The sequence below is a fragment of the Sinocyclocheilus anshuiensis genome, unplaced genomic scaffold, assembly GCF_001515605.1.
Source record: "Sinocyclocheilus anshuiensis isolate Anshui unplaced genomic scaffold, SAMN03320099.WGS_v1.1 scaffold986, whole genome shotgun sequence".
NCBI lineage: Eukaryota > Metazoa > Chordata > Actinopteri > Cypriniformes > Cyprinidae > Sinocyclocheilus > Sinocyclocheilus anshuiensis.
The window spans coordinates 280,884-304,467 of NW_015537975.1; the positions used below are offsets into that span (position 1 = coordinate 280,884).

Genomic DNA, 23,584 nt, shown 5'->3' on the forward strand with positions numbered 1-23,584 from the left:
TATTTCCCAGTTGTTTACCTTCACAGACATAACCGACTGTTTTTGTAACTCATGTGCGTTTTAACGTAAACTTGTGTGTGAATGAGAACTTAGTTTAGTATTCACATGCTGTGACAGCAGCTTTCTGTCCGTGTGCTTTGGATGTGTGCTCTCAGAAAACCTTATATCTGAAGTTTAAGCTCATATGGTTTAAAACGCATGATTTCAGCGGGATAAACATGATAATCAGAACCAAAACAGATGTTTTTAGCAGAGAGTTAAGCCAAATTCAGTTCTAGTTCAGTTTTTAGCGAAAATATATTGTAAAAACCTGATCTATTTCGACCTCACTCAGACCGTCACCACGGTCTTACCTTGAATGACGCCATTCTGATACCCTTCCGAGACCTAATGTAAACAAAGTCAGGTGACTGACCCTGAGTGGTTGGTTCACTATAAAACATCCGGGTGAACAAAGCACTTCCTCTTGCCTGAAACGCCTCAGTTCATCCCGAGTGACAAGAGATGGTGACGGTCATCATTCGGTCTCATAGATCCATAGTTATAGTCATAACTTACGATCTATTTCGACCTCACTCAGACCGTCACCACGGTCTTACCTTGGATGACTAGTACCATCAAGGTCACGAGGGGTGAGAAGCCTCTCCTTCCTCACATCCCTGCTTAGAAGCTGACCGTAGAACTGCAGACCCAAATGAAACTGGTTCTGCCACATTGACCCTGTAATACCGGGCAAAGGTACAAGGTGAACTCCATGAGGCCGCTGCACATATATCTGTAAGTGCCACACCTTTCAGTGCTGCCCATGATGTGGCTAGACTCCTAGTAGAATGAGCCACCAGGTTCCCTGGAACTGGTAAGCTCTGGGTGGAGTACGCTTGTGCAATAGTGTCCACTATCCAGTGTGAGAGACGCTGCTTCGAGATTGGTCGCCCAATACTTTTTTTATCAAAACACAGAAACAACTGATTATGTGACTGCCGCCACCCCTGTGTGCGCTCAATGTATGTGCGGAGTGCTCTTACTGGGCACAGACTAGAAAGGTCAAGACCTGTAGATAAGGAATCTGGGTCAGGTTTAAAGGCTGCAAGTTCAACTGCCTGATTGATTGTGCAAGGATTGAGAATCTTGGGAAGAAAAGCCGGATTCGGCCAGAGAGACACCCCTGAGTAATCCGTTTTCCATCTCAAACAATCGTCACTTACTGACAAAGCATGTAGCTCGCCCACTCTTTTTGCTGAACTGATAGCCAGAAGGAAAACGGTTTTCCTCGATAATGATCTAAGATCAGCCTGGCACAATGGTTCAAATGGGGCTTTAATCAATGACTGTAGAACCAAAGGAAGATCCCAGGATGGTGATCTTAACTTCCTCTCTGGATGGAGGCGTCGTGCACCTTTAAGAAATTGAGACACCAATGTGATGACCCCCGGTGTCCCAGGAAAGAATGTGAGAAGACCGATAATCTGGTGTGTTGGACTTATAATGCGGCCACACGTGCAGCCCGGTCTGGTAATGCTCTAGCCATAATTCTGGCTGCTCTGAGGAAAATTATAAGTCAGGAGGATCGGGACGTTTTAGGTTTGGTGGATGCAGCCCTTGCTACACATGCACAGCTTACTAGGGACCTTGGTGCCTCCATGTCATCGGCAATACTTTCTCGTAGGCAGATCTGGTTAGCATAAACCTCCCTGCCTGACACTATAAGAAGAGAACTGACTTACATGCCAGTTACTCCAGGTCAGGTGTTTCACCCGGATTCTCAAGCAATGCTTGATAAAGCAGAACAAGCGCGTTGTAGAAGAGAGTCAGTGCAGCGCACATTTGGTCGCTCTAGGATAACTAGACAGTCATATCAAGGCGGTCAGCCTCCACAGCCTCCCCACTTTAATCGACCACAATCATGGGAGATTGGTGGAAGACAGAATAGTCGTTTTCGGAGATTTGATGACAGTCGAAGTGCCAGGCGGGAACCATGGCGCAGACAGGTGGCCCAGTCCCGGTCATCAATTAGGGATGCACCGCGGAGAAAGCAGAATCCCAGGGGCTCAGGCCCCCAAGGAGGGACTGCATAGCAATACCAAAAGGGGGGCCGGAATGTGCTCCCAACTATGCCTGGACAGTTGGGAGAAAAAAATTTCAGACCAGTGGGTACTGGCTACAGTAAAAAATGGTTACAGAATTCAGTTCCGGCGTTGACCTCCCCCATTTTTAGGAGTACACATAACTATGGTAAAAGACCAAGTCCAGGCACAGATTTTATCAGAAGAAATTGCGACCCTTCTAAAAAAGAAGGCAATTTCTCAGCTAAAGCCCAACGAACAGCTCACTGGGTTTTATTCGAATTATTTCCTCGTGCCCAAAAAAGATGGTGGTCTCCGACCCATCTTAGACCTGAGACGTTTAAATGCGTACATAAAAATACTGCGGTTCAAGATGTTGACCACGGCACAAATCTTGGAGATTATAGAACCAAACGAATGGTTCACAACAATAGATCTCAAAGACGCGTATTTTCATGTACCTATTCATCCAGACCACAAAAAGTTCCTTCGCTTTGCCTTCCAAAGCCAGGCATATCAGTTCGAGGTCCTCCCCTTTGGTCTCTCTCTCTCACCTCGTGTCTTCACCAGAGTGGTGTCAGCCGCCCTTTGCCCCCTTCAAATGGTGGGTATAAAGATCCTTCCATACCTAGACGACTGGCTGATCTGTGCACCAAGCCGTCATCAGGTCTTGGAGGACACAGAGAGGGTTATCAATCATATAAAGGAACTTGGATTTTGCATGAACCACGAGAAGAGCAATGTCGAACCACGTCAACAGACAATATTTCTCGGATTGGTTCTGAATTCCCTGACAATGACTGCATCACTCGCTCCAAAGAGGGTAACAGCATTATCTACTCTGGCACAATCTTTCCGGTTAGGCAAACGGATAGAGTTGGCGCAGTTTCAAAAATGATTGGGGATGAGATCAGCGGCAATAAAAGTAGTGCCTCTTGGGTTGCTCAAAGCACGACCACTACAGTGGTGGATCAACAAGTTTCAACTCCACCCCAAATTACACAGGCGAGTGAGACTGAAGGTCAAATGGAAATGCATTCAGGCCTTGCACCCCTGGTTGAGCAAAAAGAAATTGGGCCAAGGGGTACCTCTGGGGAACATACCAGCAAGGAGGATGGTGGTGACAACGGATGCGTCTCTGACTGGTTGGGGTGCTGTCTGGCCAGGCAGAACAGTGAGAGGCTCATGGGTGTTTCCCTGGAACATGGAACATATCAATGTGTTAGAGTTAAGGGCAGTTTACATGGCCTTGAAACGACTGATTCCTTTTCTGCAAGACAAGCATATCCTGGTGAGAACCGACAACATGTCAGCAGTTTACCATATCAATCATCAGGGAGGCACCAGGTCATTGCGTTGCCTCCAGGAGTCCAGGAGACTTCTGTTTTGGGCCCATCCAAGACTCGCCTCAATCAGGGCAATCTACATACCGGGAGTAGTGAACCGGGCTGCCGATCTCCTCTCTCGAACAGGGCCTCCCCCAGGGGAATGGCGCCTGCATCCAGAGGTGGTAGGTCTGATATGAGACCTGTTTGGGAGAGCTCATACTGATCTGTTTGCATCAGCCGAGACAACTCATTGCAAGATGTGGTTTGCGATGAGCAACCAGGGTGGACCTTTGGGAGTGGATGCACTGTCTCACGAGTGGCCGGGAGGATTGTTATACGCTTTCCCCCCCCTTAGAGTATATGTTGCAGCTATTTCTCATTTCCACAGTGTTGTGGAAGGATTGTCAGTTGGTAAACATGCATTGGTGTCTCAATTTCTTAAAGGTGCACGACGCCTCCATCCAGAGAGGAAGTTAAGATCACCATCCTGGGATCTTCCTTTGGTTCTACAGTCATTGATTAAAGCCCCATTTGAACCATTGTGCCAGGCTGATCTTAGATCATTATCGAGGAAAACCGTTTTCCTTCTGGCTATCAGTTCAGCAAAAAGAGTGGGCGAGCTACATGCTTTGTCAGTAAGTGACGATTGTTTGAGATGGAAAACGGATTACTCAGGGGTGTCTCTCTGGCCGAATCCGGCTTTTCTTCCCAAGATTCTCAATCCTTGCACAATCAATCAGGCAGTTGAACTTGCAGCCTTTAAACCTGACCCAGATTCCTTATCTACAGGTCTTGACCTTTCTAGTCTGTGCCCAGTAAGAGCACTCCGCACATACATTGAGCGCACACAGGGGTGGCGGCAGTCACATAATCAGTTGTTTCTGTGTTTTGATAAAAAAAGTATTGGGCGACCAATCTCGAAGCAGCGTCTCTCACACTGGATAGTGGACACTATTGCACAAGCGTACTCCACCCAGAGCTTACCAGTTCCAGGGAACCTGGTGGCTCATTCTACTAGGAGTCTAGCCACATCATGGGCAGCACTGAAAGGTGTGGCACTTACAGATATATGTGCAGCAGCCTCATGGAGTTCACCTTGTACCTTTGCCCGGTATTACAGGGTCAATGTGGCAGAACCAGTTTCATTTGGGTCTGCAGTTCTACGGTCAGCTTCTAAGCAGGGATGTGAGGAAGGAGAGGCTTCTCACCCCTCGTGACCTTGATGGTACTAGTCATCCAAGGTAAGACCGTGGTGACGGTCTGAGTGAGGTCGAAATAGATCGTAAGTTATGACTATAACTATGGATCTATGAGACCGAATGATGACCGTCACCATCTCTTGTCACTCGGGATGAACTGAGGCGTTTCAGGCAAGAGGAAGTGCTTTGTTCACCCGGATGTTTTATAGTGAACCAACCACTCAGGGTCAGTCACCTGACTTTGTTTACATTGGGTCTCGGAAGGGTAGCAGAATGGCGTTGTGTTTGGATTTATAAGTGGATCAAAGATCAGTGAAAAGCCGAGTTTGGTTCACTTGACTCCAGGAGTGCAAATGCAGACGGGAGGTATGTTTTACTGTACACATTGGGCTGGCATTAGCTTTTCTGTGTTTTATGATCAAATAAGGAGTCTTGTTAGAAGAAAGGTGATGCTACAATAGAACAAAAATGCCTTTTAATAGAATGTTGTATTTTAACTATTTATAATAAAAGTATTTGTCATTTTATTTTATTTGAATTAATTTATTTCAGATCTGATACGTGTTCTTAATTAATTTCTCTTTTATTCTTCAGAGGATGGACTTGGACAGCAGTATTCAAGTCCAGAAGATGTGATCTGCACTAAAGGCTCTGATATCATCATTGTGGGACGAGGTATTCTTGCCGGCTCAGATCGGCTCAGAGCTGCAGAAGAGTACAGAACTGCACGCTGGGAGGCATATCTGAAGAGACTCTCACATGCCAGATAATGAATCCCCCTCAGGAAAGAGAACAAAAAAATTGGGGCCAGTTGAATCATGTGTGGTCTAGCTTGGTCATTCCATCCACTTGAATACAAACCTGATTCTGATTAATCCCTGCATGTTTTGTACACTTGGTAATAAAAATGTTGTTTAAAAATGTCAGTCAAAATCTCATTTTTTTGTAAATATTTGTAGTATTTTAATGCACAATTGCAGTTGAAATATAATGAACAGAGAAGACTGGGGCTTATGTTTCTTTGTCATGTACATCTAGCTGGATCTGGCCTGGTGGTGGTAACGGTGTCAATAAGCCTAGATATGGAGGTATGTACCATTTGAGGTCTGGGGCACAGGAAAAACACTAATATTGCAAAATATTATAAATATAAATGTTTAAAATAACTTTTTTATTTTAATATATTTTAAAATAGAATTTATTTCTGTGATGGCAAAGCTGAATTTTCAGCAGCCATTACTACAGTTTTCAGTGTCTTAAGAGAAGAACAAATTCTGCTCAAGAAACTTTCCGTATCAATGTTGAAAGCATTTGTTCTGCTTGATGTTTTTGTGGAAACCGTGATGCATTTTTTCAGGATTCTTTGATTAATAGAAAGATCAAAAGAATAGCATTTACGATCAAGCACTTTTGATCAATTAAATTTGTTCTTAAAGGTATTAATTTATTTTAAAAATCTTACTGACCGCAAACTTTTAAACAGAAGTGTACCTGAAAAAAAAAGACTTTCAAATAAACCCCGAGAAAAGCCAAATGAAAAATATTTTTGAAAGCCTCTCTACTGTTGTTATCTCTTGTCAAATCTGTCACGGTGCGTGTGGAGGGATGAAGCGAGGACTCAAGTGCAGGATGAATGGTTCTCTCTTTTAATAATAAAATGAAACAAAAACAAACTAAAACAACCCCGAGGGGGAAAAACAGACAGGCAGGCTAGGAACTGCACTACATGCAGACATAACACACACAATGAAAAAACGACGGATCAGCACAGGATTACAGACACCAGGAGAATAAATAGGAAACCAAATGAGGAGGCTAGCGAGGGAGACACAGGTGGAGCAACTTAAACAATAATGAGGTAACAAGATGGTCGGGGCAAGACAATAGACAGGAGAGAGCACATGGCAACAAACAAACACAACACAAGCCATGTGCTCACAGAACACAGTCATCTGGTGGCCATCCTGGGCACACCCGCTGAAGACTGTGACAAACCCCTTGTCCAAATACCCACACTTGCGGTCTTCGTGCTCACTTGAACACTTGGGCCAAATACAGGAAATACGTCATATAAGTAGTCACTGTAGGGGGGCAGTAGCACACTAGCTTTTTTATGTGGGTGCTGCCAGTCAGGTGTTTAAATGATAAATAAAAAATATCGCACAGTAACATTATAGTTAAATAGTTAGCCTTTCGTATCATTGATACGAAAATATGGCCTTAAATGTTTATTTCTGTTAGACATTCCCTTACCAAAAAGTAGTATACTTCAAGTTTATTTTAGTAAGTATACGTAAGTAAAATTCAAGTATATTTTTAAGTATACTTTATGTAGTAACACTTCTTTGACAATTGTGTTGTGGTTTAATGTCATTAGTGAGACGTAGCCTATCTAATTAAAAAAAAATCCACATTTATCTAATTCTTGTGTTTAATTAGGAAATATAAATACAGTTTACGTGACCTCATTTTAAACTTTTTTCCTTTTTCTTGTACAAAGAGCACAAACGTACAAAATAAATAACGTTAGATAGCAAATTTGTACTTTTAGGCTATACCGTTTAATGCTCCGATTATATTTATTAAATCAACATATGCATTCACCTGCAGGAGAGCGCAAGTTCTGACCTCACACCTATCATGCGCTCCAGATGTCTCGGCGCTTTGTATCTCGGCGAAACGCGAGGTCGGTTTGCTCAGAGCGACATGATTGACTTAATAGAAGTAATCTACTCTGGCCCTCCCATTTGACTCCTTGTGTCAATATTGGATGAGAGGAAAGTGCGTGTGACAGGTGTCCAGGACAGAGTTCCGCGCGCTGAAGACAGAGAGCAGATCAATGCATTTACCCGCATGCTCACTAAATACACCGACACTGGTCTATAAAGCTAAAGGTCTCAGGTCTGTGTGCATTAGCAGTTCTGTTATAACGCCACTGATGAGCCAAATTACACGGTAAGTTTTTTTTGTTTTTTTTTACTCAGGTTTTGTTAACACTTCAATGTATAGGCCTATTTATATCATTTAAATGTCATGAACTGTATAGCCTATTCATATTTTCATTTACACGGACTACTGATATGATGTTTTGTATTGTTGAAGAAAGTTATTACTTGGGAAAATCATTGCTCACATGATCTGTTGTTCTTCTTTGTTGTGTCTTTAAGGAAAGAAGACGTCATCATCAGAAACCCAATGAATGAATGAATGGACGTCCAGGATGGATGTTGTGTGTGTTTTCTGTACTTGTCTCACGTTGAGCCACACGCACAATACCTGCAGATGACAAGGTTTTGTTCGTTCGGCTCGCGTTACGCAGATGCAGACCCACGTCAGTAAAACACCAGAGCAGCGGGACACTTCACTGCTGTTGCACTCTTCACCGAAGCTTAACCATTTTAAGACCAGTAATAAAATGCGAATTAATGCGCTGAACTAGCCTATAACGAATGCATGCTTATGAAATATGTCAACATAGGATACAAATGTCTCATATGTCTTATTTTCATTTTATTAATTGATTTGGCATGTTATTTTTTTATTTTATTTTTTTTACCAGGACCACCTGTAACACTATAAGGTCAACAGTTTTTAGTATTAAACCTTCATGTGTGTATATACACACGAACGCTATATTAAGAACAATATAAATATAATCATATTGCCAATAAAATATTGCCATTAAACTGGAATAAATAAATATTTTCTAGTCAGATAATTGAGAAAAGCCCCATTCTTTAGTGTGTAAATATCCTTACTAAATATCTCTATCCTTGTCAGAATGTTTCTTTTCATAATTCAGCAGGTAATGGCATATTTAATCTCTATAAGGTTATTGAATGGCTATTATTCGTTATTTTAATAAAACAGAAACAAATTAAAAAAAAAATGTTAGCATGGTCAGTTCGTTTTTAAGTGGAAACAAATACTTTATAAATTTGTTGTTGTTGTTTATTTATTTTAACATTTGATACATTTACAGTTCTGCTTATGTTGTGCCACTTATATTGTGTCTGTAATTCAATATAATTGTCTCTGAATGAAGCATATCTAGCCTATTATTCCATAAGTGCTTAGCAAACAGCTACCTGCTAAACAGACATTTCCTGTTGGCTATGTGGCAGTTAAAAGAGTTACTGTTGAAAATGCAAATGATCTTTTTTCTTGCCTTTGGCAGTAGACTGGATATAAATGTCTGTTGTGGCCATGTTCTTGCAGAAGCTCTATGCTTGTGCTCAAACACATAAAGGACGTTATCTGAGCAGATGTCACCTGCACTAGCTGTCTGGAGCTGTTCACATTTGCCCTTAGAAGGATTAGTTTCCACGGCACCCTAAAGAAAACATCACCCAGCACTAACTATTTAGAAAGTACCGGCCAGTTTCACCTCACCATCACACCTGCAAAGTAAATGAATGACTCAGGAAAATCAGGAAAAACAATATTCACACATGGTTTGATGATACTGACAACACACAACAATAATAAACTAAAACAAATATAATAATAATACATAAAATAATAAAAACTAAATATGTTTATCTTCACATCTATATGAAATGTGGATATTTTACAATTCAATTAGTATTTAAACTTTGATAAATGTTTTAGATATTGATGAACTTAAACTTTATATTTTGTTTAAATACACAGATATCCCAAATCCTGCCACTATGAGGATACAATATCCTTTTGGAGTGAGACGGAAGTAGGCTACCACACTTTCTGATTTACAAAGGATTGATTTGCATGTCAAATCACTCTGACAGTTACACCTTGTTTTTGCATTTGGAACTGTACATTGAACACACACTTACAGATCATCTTCTGATGTAGCCTCATATTATTTTAATGTTTTTGAATGAAGTCTCTTATGCTAAAAAAAAGGCTGCGTTTATTTGACAAAGAATCAAAACAGTAATATTGTAAAATATTAGTACAACTTTAAGTTCTGTATATATATATATATATATATATATATATACAGAACTTAAAGTTGTACTAATATAATATATATATATATATATTACTCATTACTCCAGTCAGAAATCATTCCAATATGCTGATTTCTTATTGTTATCAATGCTGAAAACAGTTGTGCTGTTTTTATATTATATTTTATATTATATCACTTTTGGATTTAATGCATCATTGCCGAATTTACTGATTTTTGAGTAGAGCTAGTATGTTGCAATTACTCTGTGCTCTCATAAAATTACGTTATGGATGCAACTTAATTATAAATATAGTGTTTCTCTCAGATCAGTAAAATCAGTATAACAGGACACCAGCTGCATCTCTACAGCGCCTGTTCTTACGCAAACAACACCTAACAGGTGAATAATCACATGTGCATGCACACACACACATATTCATGCCTTGGCTTATTAGAATATTTAATAGGGGTTTGTTTCCAACATCATTGTAATAAATGTAGTTCTTTGAATAATACAACATATTGTTGTGGTGATAAAGGTCATAAAAATGTTAAAATGTAGTTTACTGAATTCTAGCTACTGTCATGCAGTAAAGTTATCACACCACCAGATGTCATCAACACGGCTGACCACTGGACTGATTGTAATTTTTAAAATTAATTTAAACGGCCTACTTTTTTTATTAACCTGATCATGCTCTAAACGTTGTTTTATTGTACAAAAACGTGCCGTATATGTATCTTAACAGCTGAAATTATTATAGATTAAAAAAAAATGATCCTCCCTATACGCAAAATACGCAAGCTGCGTAGGGCTCCCGAAACACCAGGGGGCCCCCTTGCTCTCAAAGATGATTTAATTTTAGTTTCGTTTTTGAATTTGGCCAGCGGTCATGAAAACATGAATGATCATTTCTTTTAATGTGGTGCGCTGTCGCCCTTTCTACGTAAAAATCAGTTAAATCATGTAATGTGAATGTCATACAGTCTTGCTCCAGACTAAAAAAACGAGTTGAAAGCGTACCTAGCCGCAGAATAGACAGTTTCTCAAGCGCTTTCCGCAAGCGCATTTCTAGACGGAGTGAAACACGGACAAATACGTTTCGTTCACTCGTTCATAACCACTCATACCCCACTTCAATAACAGTCTCATCTCCCATTCCCTTTAAGAACCAGTTGCGCTCGTGCCATTTGCTATTTACACGGCGGAATTTGCAAGCACAACGACAGAACGCGTCTCCAGAGATGAAATGGAGCTACTCCTGCGCGAGCAAATAGGTAGTCTAATTCTGATACATGCAATGACTATCCATTATGATATGTAGGCATTTTTACATTTATGTAGCCTACACAATAATAATCTTTTACATTGCAATCCTTTAATTTTTAATAGTTGGCATGTTTGTGTGCTGCTGTGCGTCCCTGTGTGTGAAATAAGCAGTACGCGCGCTGTGGACCCGCCTATACGAACGCGCTCTTTAAATAACAAAAAAACTACTGCGCCATTGACTTTAGACCAGGTTTATTTTTAATAGTTGGCATGTTTGTGTGCTGCTGTGCGTCCCTGTGTGTGAAATAAGCAGTACGCGCGCTGTGGACCCGCCTATACTAACGCGCTCTTTAAATAACAAAAAAAAAAACTACTGCGCCATTGACTTTAAAGCAGGTTTTTGTTGGTCAATGGCGCAGTCTATTTCAGTTGCCTCAAAATAGCAATGCGCCTGAACACACCTCGTTTTCAGACCAGCACGTCCATGAGCGCACAAATGGGCGCAAATGCATTTCCTATTTAAACAACGTGGCGCAGGACGTGAAAATGACAACTGCGTCTGGCTGAAACTAGCAAAAAAACACCGCATTGCGCCGGGTGTATGTAGGGCCCACTGTTTCTCAAGCGCTTTCCGCGAGCGCGATTCGAGACGGAGTGAAACACGGACAAATGCGTTTCATTCATTCGTTCTAGTGTCATCATTATCATATTATATTATTTTAATTCACTATCGTAATTATAAATACACTGGTTTGTAGCGCAATAAGTTTTATCGTAAACTGCACTAATTACTTATTCTACAGCAGCTAAAAAAACGGAAGTCTCGCACGTTCAAAGAAAATAGTTTACCTCCGCGTTGTCTAAATAAGGTGGATATTGTGATCAAATTATTTGTGAAATGTATTCTAATACCATAATTTTTCAGAAAAAGTAGAGTGCGAGAGAAGTCCTCCTTTAGGTCAACAACAGCCAGTTCTGCCCATAGAGAGCATCTACAAGCAGGCACCAGAGAGTGTCCAGGGCTCAGTCTAATCTCCAGCAATTCTGCTATTATCTGCTCTATCCGTTCAAAGTCTAATGTCAAAGCATCACCATTGTAAATAGCCAAGGGTCTGATGTGGGGGCAGATAGTGGAGTTTTGATGAGTCAGTGGGTCTAAGACCTCCACAATAGGCTGCACAGGGCTCCACAATGGTAAAGGCTAATGCATTTTTTTCTGTTGGCTGCTGCTGAGTGTGCAGACCTGATGCACATTCTGCACTAAATGAGGGGCCCTGTCCTATAAAAACACTGGACAAAGGGCTTGGCCACCACATTGATTATACTGGATCTGTCCCACCTCAGTACGTGAGTATGCCACTGTCTTAGCCCTCAAAGTGAAACATCAGATACCTGTGCAATGATAAAAAGATCATGTCAGCAGGAAACACATACTGTCAACACTTGATCCAGGAATCGATTTTCACTTGATCTACCCAGGAATTTCTCACATGTGCATGAATTCACGCTGTGGTCTTAGTTATATATATATATATATATATCACCTTTCATAGTTATAAACAGTATTTCCAACTGTAACTATAGCCTGAATGCTGTTATATTTATACAAACTGGAACAATGACAGAGATAGCAGCGATAGTCCGTGTGGCTGGCAGCTGCCTGCTGTGTAGCGTTTGTCTGTGATGACAGATGAGCTGATAAAGGAACACAGAGCCACTCCATTCAGTCCACACTATTGTGTTTGCTTTTGTGTCCTGATCAGTAGAGATCACTGCCATGTAAAACGTTTGTTGTTTCCTGGTTTGCGTTGACTATGACATTCTGTCTCGCTCAGCTGGGTGGGGTACGAGTATCCTGAGTTCCAGGGCCAGCAGTTTATCCTGGAGAAAGGAGACTATGCCTGTTATCAGGCCTGGAGTGGCAACAGCAGTTACAGAACAGAGCACATGCTCTCTTTCAGGCCTATTAAATGTGCTGTAAGTTTATCCCGGGGGGCACAAGCAACATTATGTCAAATCTGTGAAGAGTTACTCCAGCACCTCTTTCATAATTTCTGCAATTTCTTTGTTGAAACAGCACATTAGGTTCACGTCATAACAAATATCCTCAAAATCATTTCATTTCCCACACTCACCCTCTCCCCGACAGAAGCACAGTGACAGTAAGATTACCCTCTATGAGTGTGAAGTCTTCATGGGACGTAAATTTGAGATGTGTGAGGATTATCCTTCCCTTCAAGCCATGGGTTGGTGTAGCAAGGAAGTTCCCTCAATCAAAGTCAACTCTGGAGCGTAAGTCACCTCATCACCTTTTTAACACAGGTCATCTGTCATTAATAAACTAGGATAAATAACTAAATATTGAATAACTATATTTAATTATTCAGTATTTTTGAATGTTTGTTACAAAAGCCAGACAAAATGTTTTGATTGCATTTATATATATATATATATATATATAGATATATAGATATATAGATTTTCAGTAAATGTCTTTAAAACACATATCTACAATACATGCAATCAAAACATTTTGTTTGTAACAAACATTACATCAATTGTCTTTATAACTCATATTATATTATATTATATTATATTATATTATACAGAGTGTTGTCCTTTGTGGATCTCCATTTCTTTGTGACAAATAATGTATCACTGATGTAGCAGCTCCCTATACCCACAGTCTTATTGGTGTGCAGTGCAATAAATGAGATTTGCCTTTTTCTCTGGCAGCTGGGTAGGCTATCAGTTTCCCGGTTACCGTGGATATCAGTACATCTATGAGAGAGACAGACACCAAGGAGAGTACAGATGCTACAATGAGTACGGCACCCAGGCACATACCAATCAGATCCAGTCTATGCGCAGAATTCAGCAATAAGACCCAACACCATTGTGTACCCACCATGTCATGCCGTGTCAATACTATAGGCAATAAAGACATTATTTAAACTATAGTAAAAGAGTGTTTGTGGCAATTCCTTGCTTTTTGTAATTAAAACAACTTTGCTCAATTCATGGATCTGCTAAAAGGCAATTATTTATGTAAAACAAGAAGATCCGATGTTTTTTTTAAAGCTATATGTAATTAGAACAGGCCTCCCACATTTCTAGGTATATGTAATCATGCAGAAATTTTTGCAAGGTTTTTTCTAGAATAGTCAGACTAGACTGATGGAGGAATAAGCCACTTCATTATATTTAACAATTAGGATGTTTTATGCTAGCTGAACAACACCAAGTCTTGCTTAATGATGTCCTAAACCACCTATATGATGGATATGAGACTGTGATATTTCTAATAAACAAGAGCATGAGTAACTTTATGTTAATGCCTCATTATTTGTTCTTTGTGGACCTGCTTTTGAGGATTTCAGCTACATTCACATATAAATTCATATAAAATTAATACTATTTTTCTTTATATATAAAAAAGTATATTCCCTGTAATGAGACATCACACTCACAATGAGTCTCTTCACTGGGTTTTGCAAGTTTTTCAATGTTCTTTGCAAAAAAGTGCCAATTCCCAAGTATGATTACATCACTTTTTGTTGGTGTAATCTATAGCTATATTTAGATTGCTCCTGCTGACTATATCCAGCCTCTTACGAAGACTTCAGATGACCCAACACCTGTGAAGAGATGACGCCAACCTTTGAGAGGACTTCAGATGAAGCCGACTCTGAATAATCATACAAAACTGCTACATTTTCCTTGCATTGTAATCAACATGATGAACTTTAAGTTGTTCATTGTTTCTGTATATATTTCATTGTTTCTGAATACGTGATGTTACTTAACTGCATGATTTGTATAGCCTAATTTTAAAACATTTCTGCCATATGAGCATTACTTTGGCACAGTTACACCTGTTAACAGAACTCTTAATTGTAATGTAGAAACATTCATTTTCTGTAAAGCTGCTTTGAAACAATGTGTATATTAAAAAGTGCAATACAAATAAATGTGAATTGAACAAAACTTAATGCATCATTTTTTTTCTCCTCCAGATCACACTCCTTTCTGTGAATGACTGGAGCACTCCCATGCAGCACAGCAAACTATAGTGGAGACTGTTCAAGGACAACATGCTTTATAGTTTATTATAAATGTATAAATCGATTGCTGTAAATAAGTGCATAACAAAAGTCAACATACATAAAATATATGATTAAATGTGTAATTTTTTTAAAGTTTTAAATTGGAATATACTACAAATATATTTTTATATAATAATTGAGGGGTGCACAAGAATCAAAAACATTAAACAAGATTAGTTTTCACTTAATAAAATATATTCATTTATTTGGAATTAATTTTCTAAGACAACAAACTTAACATTTACCATGAGATTAGTAAAACGACAATGAACATTAAGATGTTATTGAACCTGACTAACATGCAAGTTGTAAGAACACACATACGTACATTTATATTTATATAGAGAGGCTGAAGTTACCTTGGTAGAATACCACAATGTAGTTTATATAGCAAACACGGACTTTTACCATGGTAACTTCAGCCTAAAATATGTTAACAAGGCAGGTAAGGATAGCTGACCACATTAATCCTCAAATATTAGAGGATTTTATCTTTTAAAAACAACACTAATATAACTACATATATATATCAAAAATCCCAGTTCTGTCTCCAACTCGATGTATTTCAATTGCCCGCTATGAACTTCCTGGAACTATTTGAGGTCTACGTGAATCACGTGACGATCGAGCGTTTTGGACTTCCGTTGACGCAACTCTCTTTCTATGGCTCTGGCGTCAGTACGACAAACTGAACCGCGTCTACACAGGTCGTTACCGTTGTCGTGCTGCAACAGCTTGAAGCTGTCTACAATGGACGCAACAAAGCAGCCGTTGCAAAGAGCTTGAACTGCGTCAGAAATAGAACAGGGAATCTGTTAACTGTCGGGATTTGTCGCGCCGTGCCGCGTCCAGTGTAGACGATGGGCTCATTTGAGATGCCCCTCGCCTCGCCTAAATGCAGGTGAGAGTAACGTTTAGGGATGGGCGTATCGATCCGAAGTATCGATATATCGGTACTGACGCGAGTATCGAAAGTATTGATACTCAAACAAAAAATATCGATACTAAGGTGCGCTTTATTTACCAGTGGTTTTGTTTATTTAACAAAAAAATAATAATAATAATAATAATGCGTACAATATGCATTGAATTGGACGAATAACCTTTGTTAGCGAGTAATTGTGTAGGATAGAACTATATGCCTGCTCATCTGAACACACGCAAATGTTGCAAGACAGAACCAATCCCTCACAGAGAGCGTTCACTCACTGCTGACAGTGCATTCAGACCAGAGCATGTGAGCGAAGCGCTCCGCTACGTGTTCCGCTCTATGGACGTGCGCTCCAGTCGCTCTAACCGCCCAAGCAAGCGCTCCGTTAATATTCCGCTCACGCTCACCGTAAACCAATTCCCGCTCAGATCCCGCTCCGGTCTGTAAAGAACACATTTGCGTGCATTATATTAGATCATAAATTACTGCTGCCTATATCTAGCCTACATTCTGAAGGACTACCTATTGTTTCGGGTCAGTTTTTTTTTTTAAATAATATCATGACATTTCTGCCATTATCCATGTACGTATTCAAAGTGTGCAATATAATTTTACAGTTTGTTGTAGGAAGACACTATTGGATTTCTTGGCCTACCATTCGCAATCCTAGAACTGAGGTCTAACAGTTATCTGTTATCAGTCTTTGTTGACCATGACTGGTTCGTATTATATTCAAGTTTACATTTCTCAGGATACAGACGTTACTAAATTATTGAAATTAAGTTTGATATTTCTGTACTGAATCTCATTTTTTAACTGTGCATTCTCCAGGCTGCAGATGAAGCCCTCATCCCAGAATGCATTGAGGAGACAATGGGGACATCGGGATCGTCAATGAGGGCCAGATAATCTTACAGTTATTTGGATAACTTGGCATTAGCTACTGCACAATTCAACTGCCCATCTAACTGAAAGGGAACATTCACCCAAAAATGAAAATTCTGGTATCATTTACTCACCCTCAAGTTGTTCCAAACCTGTATAAATTTTCATAAGAAAGCATTAAAGCTTTTGGGAACGGCAGCCCTGAACAATGCTTATCAGAGGACAGAAAAAAAAACCCATAAATGAGTTATTTCCCAATAAACAAATTGAAATTGTAGCCTACATAGTTTGTGCAATTACAATTATTTAAATTGAACGTTGAAAGATAATACTGATCATGTCATGACATTTCTGCCATTATCCATGTACGTATTCAAAGTGTGCAATATAATTTTACAGTTTGTTGTAGGAAGACACTATTGGATTTCTTGGCCTACCATTCGCAATCCTAGAACTGAGGTCTAACAGTTATCTGTAATCAGTCTTTGTTGACCATGACTGGTTCTTATTATATTCGAGTTTACATTTCTCAGGATACAGACGTTACTAAATTATTGAAATTAAGTTTGATATTTCCGTACTGAATCTCATTTTTTAACTGTGCATTCTCCAGGCTGCAGATGAAGCCCTCATCCCAGAATGCATTGAGGAGACAATGCCCATGATAGACCAGGGGACATCAGGATGAGGGCCAGATAATCTTAGTTATTTGGATAACTTGGCATTAGCTACTGCACAATTAAACTGCCCATTTAACTGAAAGGGAACATTCACCCAAAAATTCCATTTTTTTGGAAGGACTTTCTTTGAAAGTGTGCTGATTTTAAAGCTCCACCATTATACACCTCAAAGAAATACTTCAAGGGATCAATCACCCAAAAATGAAAATTCTGGTATAATTTACTCACCCTCAAGTTGTTCTAAACCTGTATAAATTTATTTGTTCTGCTGAACACAAAGGAAGGTATTTTGAAGGATGTTTGAGGCCAGACAGCTTTGGGGCACCATTGATTGCCATAGTAGGAAAAAAATACTATGGAAGTCAATGGTGCCCCTAAAACTGTTCGGTTATAAGCATCCTTCAAAATACCTTCCTTTGTGTTCAGCAGAGCAAACAAATTTATACAGGTTTGGAACAACTTAGGGTGCTAAAATGCTTTTATTTATTTAAAAAAGTAGTACTTATAGTTTACCAAAGCTTTTTTTATTCTGTTATTAATTTTATCTGGATTTATCGTACATTTTATCATAGTTTTATTTAATTTATTAAAACACCACTGCCTATAGTGGATAAAGCTTTTATTTAAACAAAAATAATGTTGAATCAACAGGAGGTACGTGGCACAAAAAGCATAAAAACAACATAAAAAATTCATGTTCATTTGACAAACAAAAGTTAAGTAACATAAACAGAGATAAATTATGTTGAGAGAACATAATAAAAATAAGTGCAACCGATGTACATTTTTTTTTTTGTTAATCCAACAGTTTTTTTTTTCAGTGTATATATATATATATATATATATATATACACAACTGACTGTATTTTATACTACTACCACTGTAAACAACATGTACAGTACTGTTATCATAAAAAGCAATATCCCGCTGTAGTATCATGTATTTTTACTGCATTAATCTGTTTTGTCAATTCATTGTATTTATAGAGGGGAATACTGTATTACGGAATTTGTCACTAAATAATTTAAAATGTCATTCTTTATTCTACATAACAGTCGTGGAAAAGGAAATGGAAAACAAGTAAGGCAACTCTGAGTTTTGAAACGTTTATTTTTTTAAGCAAAAACAAAAATTGCCCTTTATGGACACGTAAGCTGAAACGTCAGCTGCATTATTTTAATAAAAACATTTAAAGTGCGGTTAACAATTACCAATACAGTAATCTTATTTACATTTTACGTTCTTACAAACGTGGACTGAAAACAGATAGCATATGTTTTACAGAAATATATCAGTACTGGGGGGAGGGGTACGACAAATGAATAATGTGGGAGAGGGAGTCTCACCCATTTGGGTTCGTTTGGAGCTGTCCGAGGTCCCGACCTTTGTGGATTAAAATACATGTCGTACATTCAGTGTTAAAAACAGCCGAGATCTAATGCAGTGGACGAATCTTTTTAACTATGCGCTAAAGGAAGTGCGGGTTCTTGTTCGTCCAATCAAACGGTTCGTAACCCTGGGATCCGGGTGTGATTCCGCCTCTTATTTGTTTGTGGTGTAACCGTTCAGGACGCTAGCAGTATTTGACTGCACACACCCACTCACAGGATCAGATGTGGACAGAGCAGTTGCAGTTTGAAAACCCGCTCCCACACCCAGTCCAGGATCTCCTAATAAATGTTCAACCGTACACACCTTTATCAAATACACATTTCACTACGAGCTGATCAAAAGTGTAGCACTCGTTCTAAGTTCAATGATTTTAAGACAGACAAGAGTGCTGAAAGCAGCTGGATCTGAGACAAGCTGCAGTCTGACATAACAGGACGGGGTAAGTCAACTTATTAAGGGAGCAAATCAGGAGATAGACCGGCACTATGGTCACAAATCAAACCTTTTAAACTACACAGTAAAACGTTTTAATAAATTACCTAAATATGCTACTTTTTTAATTTATAACATAAGTTGATTAGTTATATTCAAGTAAAATATTTAAATAAAAATCGTATTTATTAGAGTTTAAATCAACCTGACTAAAAGGTTAGGCTACATCAACAATAGAAGGGGGGATAGGGGAGTACTGTAACACAATTTGTTAAACCTCGAACACAATGTTGTTTGTGCTATGTATCTTAAACTTTGATATAACTAATTTTCCAGTGTTTGCCTGCTTCACATTAACGTTATTTAGAAATCTTCTACAGATCCCTGAACTGAAATGAATAACAAATATAAAGGGTGCTGCAGTTACAATTTACCCCCTACTGAGGAAATTTGTACGGCTAGTAAAACATGGACATTTTACATTTTGGTAATTTATCAATTGGTTTTCAACAAATTATCAATTGGTAATTGAATTTACTATTAAATTAATTATTATCCCCATCACGGCCCCATCTGATTTTGAACATTTCATTTGATCATTTTAGCTCAAACATTTGAATTCAAAACGCAATTAAAATTCTCAAGGAAAAAATTAAATAAACAAGAGAACCTGTGGATTCAGGTAATATCTCCTTAAATGAACCATTCATTTTTACAGTGTGTAAACATGCATGTAATTACAGCTATCACCTGATATTAAAAACACAATGAAAATATCTTTTATACCAGATTTCTCAACTATTCTCTTTACATTTTTGTTTTCTAGTTTCTTTTTCCTTGATTCCCTAATTATTGTATTTAGGAGTATTCATCATGCACATGAAGTAGCTGTCTATGTCGCGTGGACAAACTGAAGCCTTGCCTTGAATCCGGGGCTTGTTTTAAGTTGTCTGCGATCTATTTAATGACTCAGGCAGCTAAAGCAAGTCTGGGACGCCAGAGACAACACGACAGCGTGCGTCAGAACGATCCACAGAAAGTACTTCAAGATGATTAAAATTATTAGGCTACATGTGATGTTAAAGTTTGTTCATGTCGATAATGATGCTGCTCTGACAGTTAAAGCTGCTGCAATCAATTATTGTGCAGTATATAGGCCTACAGGTTAAATATACACAATAAGCAGACTGCAGTGTAATCACAGAACTTGACCGGTTTCATTGTCATGAGACTTCTTTACCCCTTATTACCAAATATTTACCCTTATTGTCATTTTAAACAATAAATACACACCCCTGTACAGACAGACAGCATTAGCATGTTTTCTTGGCACAAGAAAAAATATAATAAAACATTTACCTCCCTTCTCGTTTTTTTTCTGTTACTCCATTAATTCAGTGTCATATGGGATTATTGTCAAATGTGAACCCAATCTATTTTATTGTTGTTGTTTTTTTAAATAATTAAACACTCACAATCTGTACATCAGAATCTAAATCTATCTCTGTTAGGCTACTATTTGTTAAGATTTGGTTTTGTAAAAAACGTACATGAAAAATACATGCAATTCAAGGACTTGTAGACCTATAATAAAAATGTGTCACATGATAAAAGATCATCAGTTTAGAAAGGCAGAATATTACACTAATTTAGAAAGGTCATATTAAAATGAAAATAATAATAATAATAATAATAACCAGTACATATATGCCTATGCATTATGTAACAGTCCAACAGAAGTGATAAGCAGGGCAGAGGGTTTACCATACCATCTATTGCTCATTAAAGCAGCATAAGTTTGGGATAAAATGTTCTTGTTTACCATTATGCACTTAGGCATAGTTAAAAGGTAAATATTCTCAACCAACATGGAACAGGCCTTTCTGTTTACAAAGAGGTAAAAAGGCGGAAAGAAAATGGATCTGAACCGGTTTCCATGTCAAACACTTCAATTCTCCATAGAAACTCTGATCTTAACGCAGAAACTTTATTAAACCTTGATGGTGGATTGATAAGGCCGAATTTCTATCGGTTCCTTTTTATTGTGGAGACGGGGAGGGATGACAGAGGTAAATTGCTCTTTTAATTAAACCAATGCACCGAAGGAAATTGCTGTCTGAATATTGTCTCAGAGATGGGGCTTGTGACAGTTGCCTGGAAACTTCAATCTGTCTCGCATTTATTCCAGATCACAGTTTTGAGATAAAGTTTAATAAAAATCTTTGCGCCAATGAAAGCCTACCCTTTCACGTCCTCCACCGCCACCACAATGCGACAGAACTGCGGAGGAAGCCTTATGTTTAACATGTATCTCTCAGGTACACAGTCTTTTTGTGCGTAAAATGAGAAATATTGCTGAAATGACTGAAAAGAAAAGGGCGATGTTAGGGGTCTGCGGGTGCAATGCTGCGCACCATCGCCGGTGTCTCTGACTTCTCCATCTGGAACGCATGTCCTCTTTTGTCGGAAATCGGATATCCTTTTTCCTGGACGCGTTTCCTGACCTCAGCGCTGAAGTCTGGGCAAATACATCGAGCAGCAACACGACAATACTCATAATATTTAACCTCTTTTGCTGCGATTGTTTTTTTATATATACGGGTGACATTACGTGGTTTCTCTAAAAGTACAAATTACAAATATACAGACGGGGGAAATATGTTTAATGCATAATAACTAATGTTACTCCAATATTTTCAGAAGGCATTTAGAATGTGAATCATAGCTCAATTCTAAATGTCAGGCTGATTTTTAAACGCTTTCTTTCAGACCCCACAGAAAATCTTCTGAAGGAAAGCAAAATCCCTTCTTGGACCCCCATCAACACAGGCGTGCAAAAAGGTGAGTTTTGCGATGAATTGTTGACAGGCGAATGTTATTATTTTTGTGCAAAAAGTGTTTTTGCAGAATTTTTTAAATATGCTATTGTGTGCATTATTTAAAATTGTTAGACTGCTTATTTATGATTTTATTTCATTTTATATTCATGATTAGGCCTAAAAATAAAACATTAAATAAACCTAATTATATGATACACTAACAAAAAGCTGCACTTTTGGTATATTTAAATATTTATTTTTAGTTCTTCAGAAAATCATCTCTTAAAAGTTCCAAAAGAGGATTTTCACCTGTGATGCCATAGAACATTTTGTGTTCCCAAAAGAACCTTTCAGTGAATATTTATTTAGTGTGAAAAACATTTTAAGAACCTTTTTACACTGCAAAAAAAAAAAAAAAAAAACCTTCTTCATGGAACCATAGATATCAATAAAGAACCTTTAGTTTTTAGATTGGTGCAGAACCAAGAAGCCACTATACACCAAATAACCTACAATGAAAAAAAAATGTTCATTGTAAGTTTTTCATCTCCAAAGAACCATATAACCATCTCAAGGACCCAAGAACTCAGTAAAACTGTTTTTGTAAAAAGAGTGATTTTGATAAGTAACCTTTTAAGAGTGTCCGTTATTTACTTTCACTCTTCACATAGAATACTGATTACAAAAGGTCTGTCTGTTTTCCCTACATATATGTAAGCCTACGTTCCTTGCATTTTAGGAAGTGGACAAATCCAGCTATGGCAATTTCTTCTGGAGCTGCTGTCTGACAGCGCCAATATGACCTGCATCGCCTGGGAGGGGACCAATGGAGAATTTAAACTGATAGACCCGGACGAGGTGGCCAGACGGTGGGGGGAACGCAAGAGTAAACCGAACATGAACTATGACAAACTGAGCCGAGCTCTGCGCTATTACTACGACAAAAACATCATGACCAAGGTGCACGGAAAGCGCTACGCGTACAAATTTGACTTTAACGGCCTGGCGCAAGTGTGCCAGCCCTCCTCAACCGAACAAGCTATTTACAAATTCCAGAGCAACTTCGCTCCCATCCAATTTTCAGGCATTTCCAAACTCAGTCTGGTTGCTCCAGGTGCTGGTCCGTCGGGGTTCTCATACTGGCCCGGATCTCCTCCGACCCTCTATCACAGCCACAACCTGCAACCGCCAGGACCCTTCGGTGCCGTGTCTGCGTCACATTTAAGTTGCGTTAACAATATCAACAGTTTAAATAACCTAAATAATATCAATAATCACTATAACTGATTTATTTTTATTTGCCTCAGGAGTGCGCGCTAATAGACTACACAAGGCTAATATTCAAACGCGCAACTGATTATTGCAGGCTATTCTAATCACACCCCAGAGAGGGAGAGAGGGAGAGAGAGAGAGAGAGAAACTCGATTGAAAGGATTATTTGGTGGATTATTAACGTTGATCATTTTAAAATAAGAAAGCCGTTTAGCGCTATCTTATGGAAAACAAATACTATCACGCTGTCACTGATTAATTCATCATTAA

The 23,584-nt window shown here is 38.7% G+C and overlaps 2 protein-coding genes across 3 annotated transcripts; both read left to right on the top strand.

Annotated features, from left to right (window-relative positions):
• Window positions 1-12,623: 12,623 nt before the first annotated feature.
• LOC107672280 (beta-crystallin A2-like) lies at window positions 12,624-13,756 on the top strand (the record flags this gene model as incomplete). Its single annotated transcript, XM_016465416.1, has 3 exons — window positions 12,624-12,773; window positions 12,946-13,088; window positions 13,533-13,756. Coding segments are annotated over 3 exons (441 nt in total), but the record flags the coding sequence as incomplete, so codon positions are not given.
• A 5,421-nt stretch (window positions 13,757-19,177) lies between these two features.
• On the top strand, window positions 19,178-23,354 carry LOC107672289 (protein FEV). Of its 2 annotated transcripts, XM_016465428.1 has the most exons (3): window positions 21,232-21,541; window positions 21,993-22,064; window positions 22,782-23,354. In XM_016465428.1, exons 1-3 carry the CDS (start codon window positions 21,454-21,456, stop codon window positions 23,327-23,329), a joined length of 708 nt encoding a protein of 235 aa, XP_016320914.1. In that variant the 5' UTR covers window positions 21,232-21,453; the 3' UTR covers window positions 23,330-23,354. The 2 variants fall into 2 exon arrangements, 1 of the variants encoding a protein (XP_016320914.1); XR_001632307.1 differs by lacking the exons at window positions 21,232-21,541; window positions 22,782-23,354 and adding an exon at window positions 19,178-19,230 and having other exon boundaries at window positions 21,993-22,057.
• The last annotated feature ends 230 nt before the right edge of the window (window positions 23,355-23,584 follow it).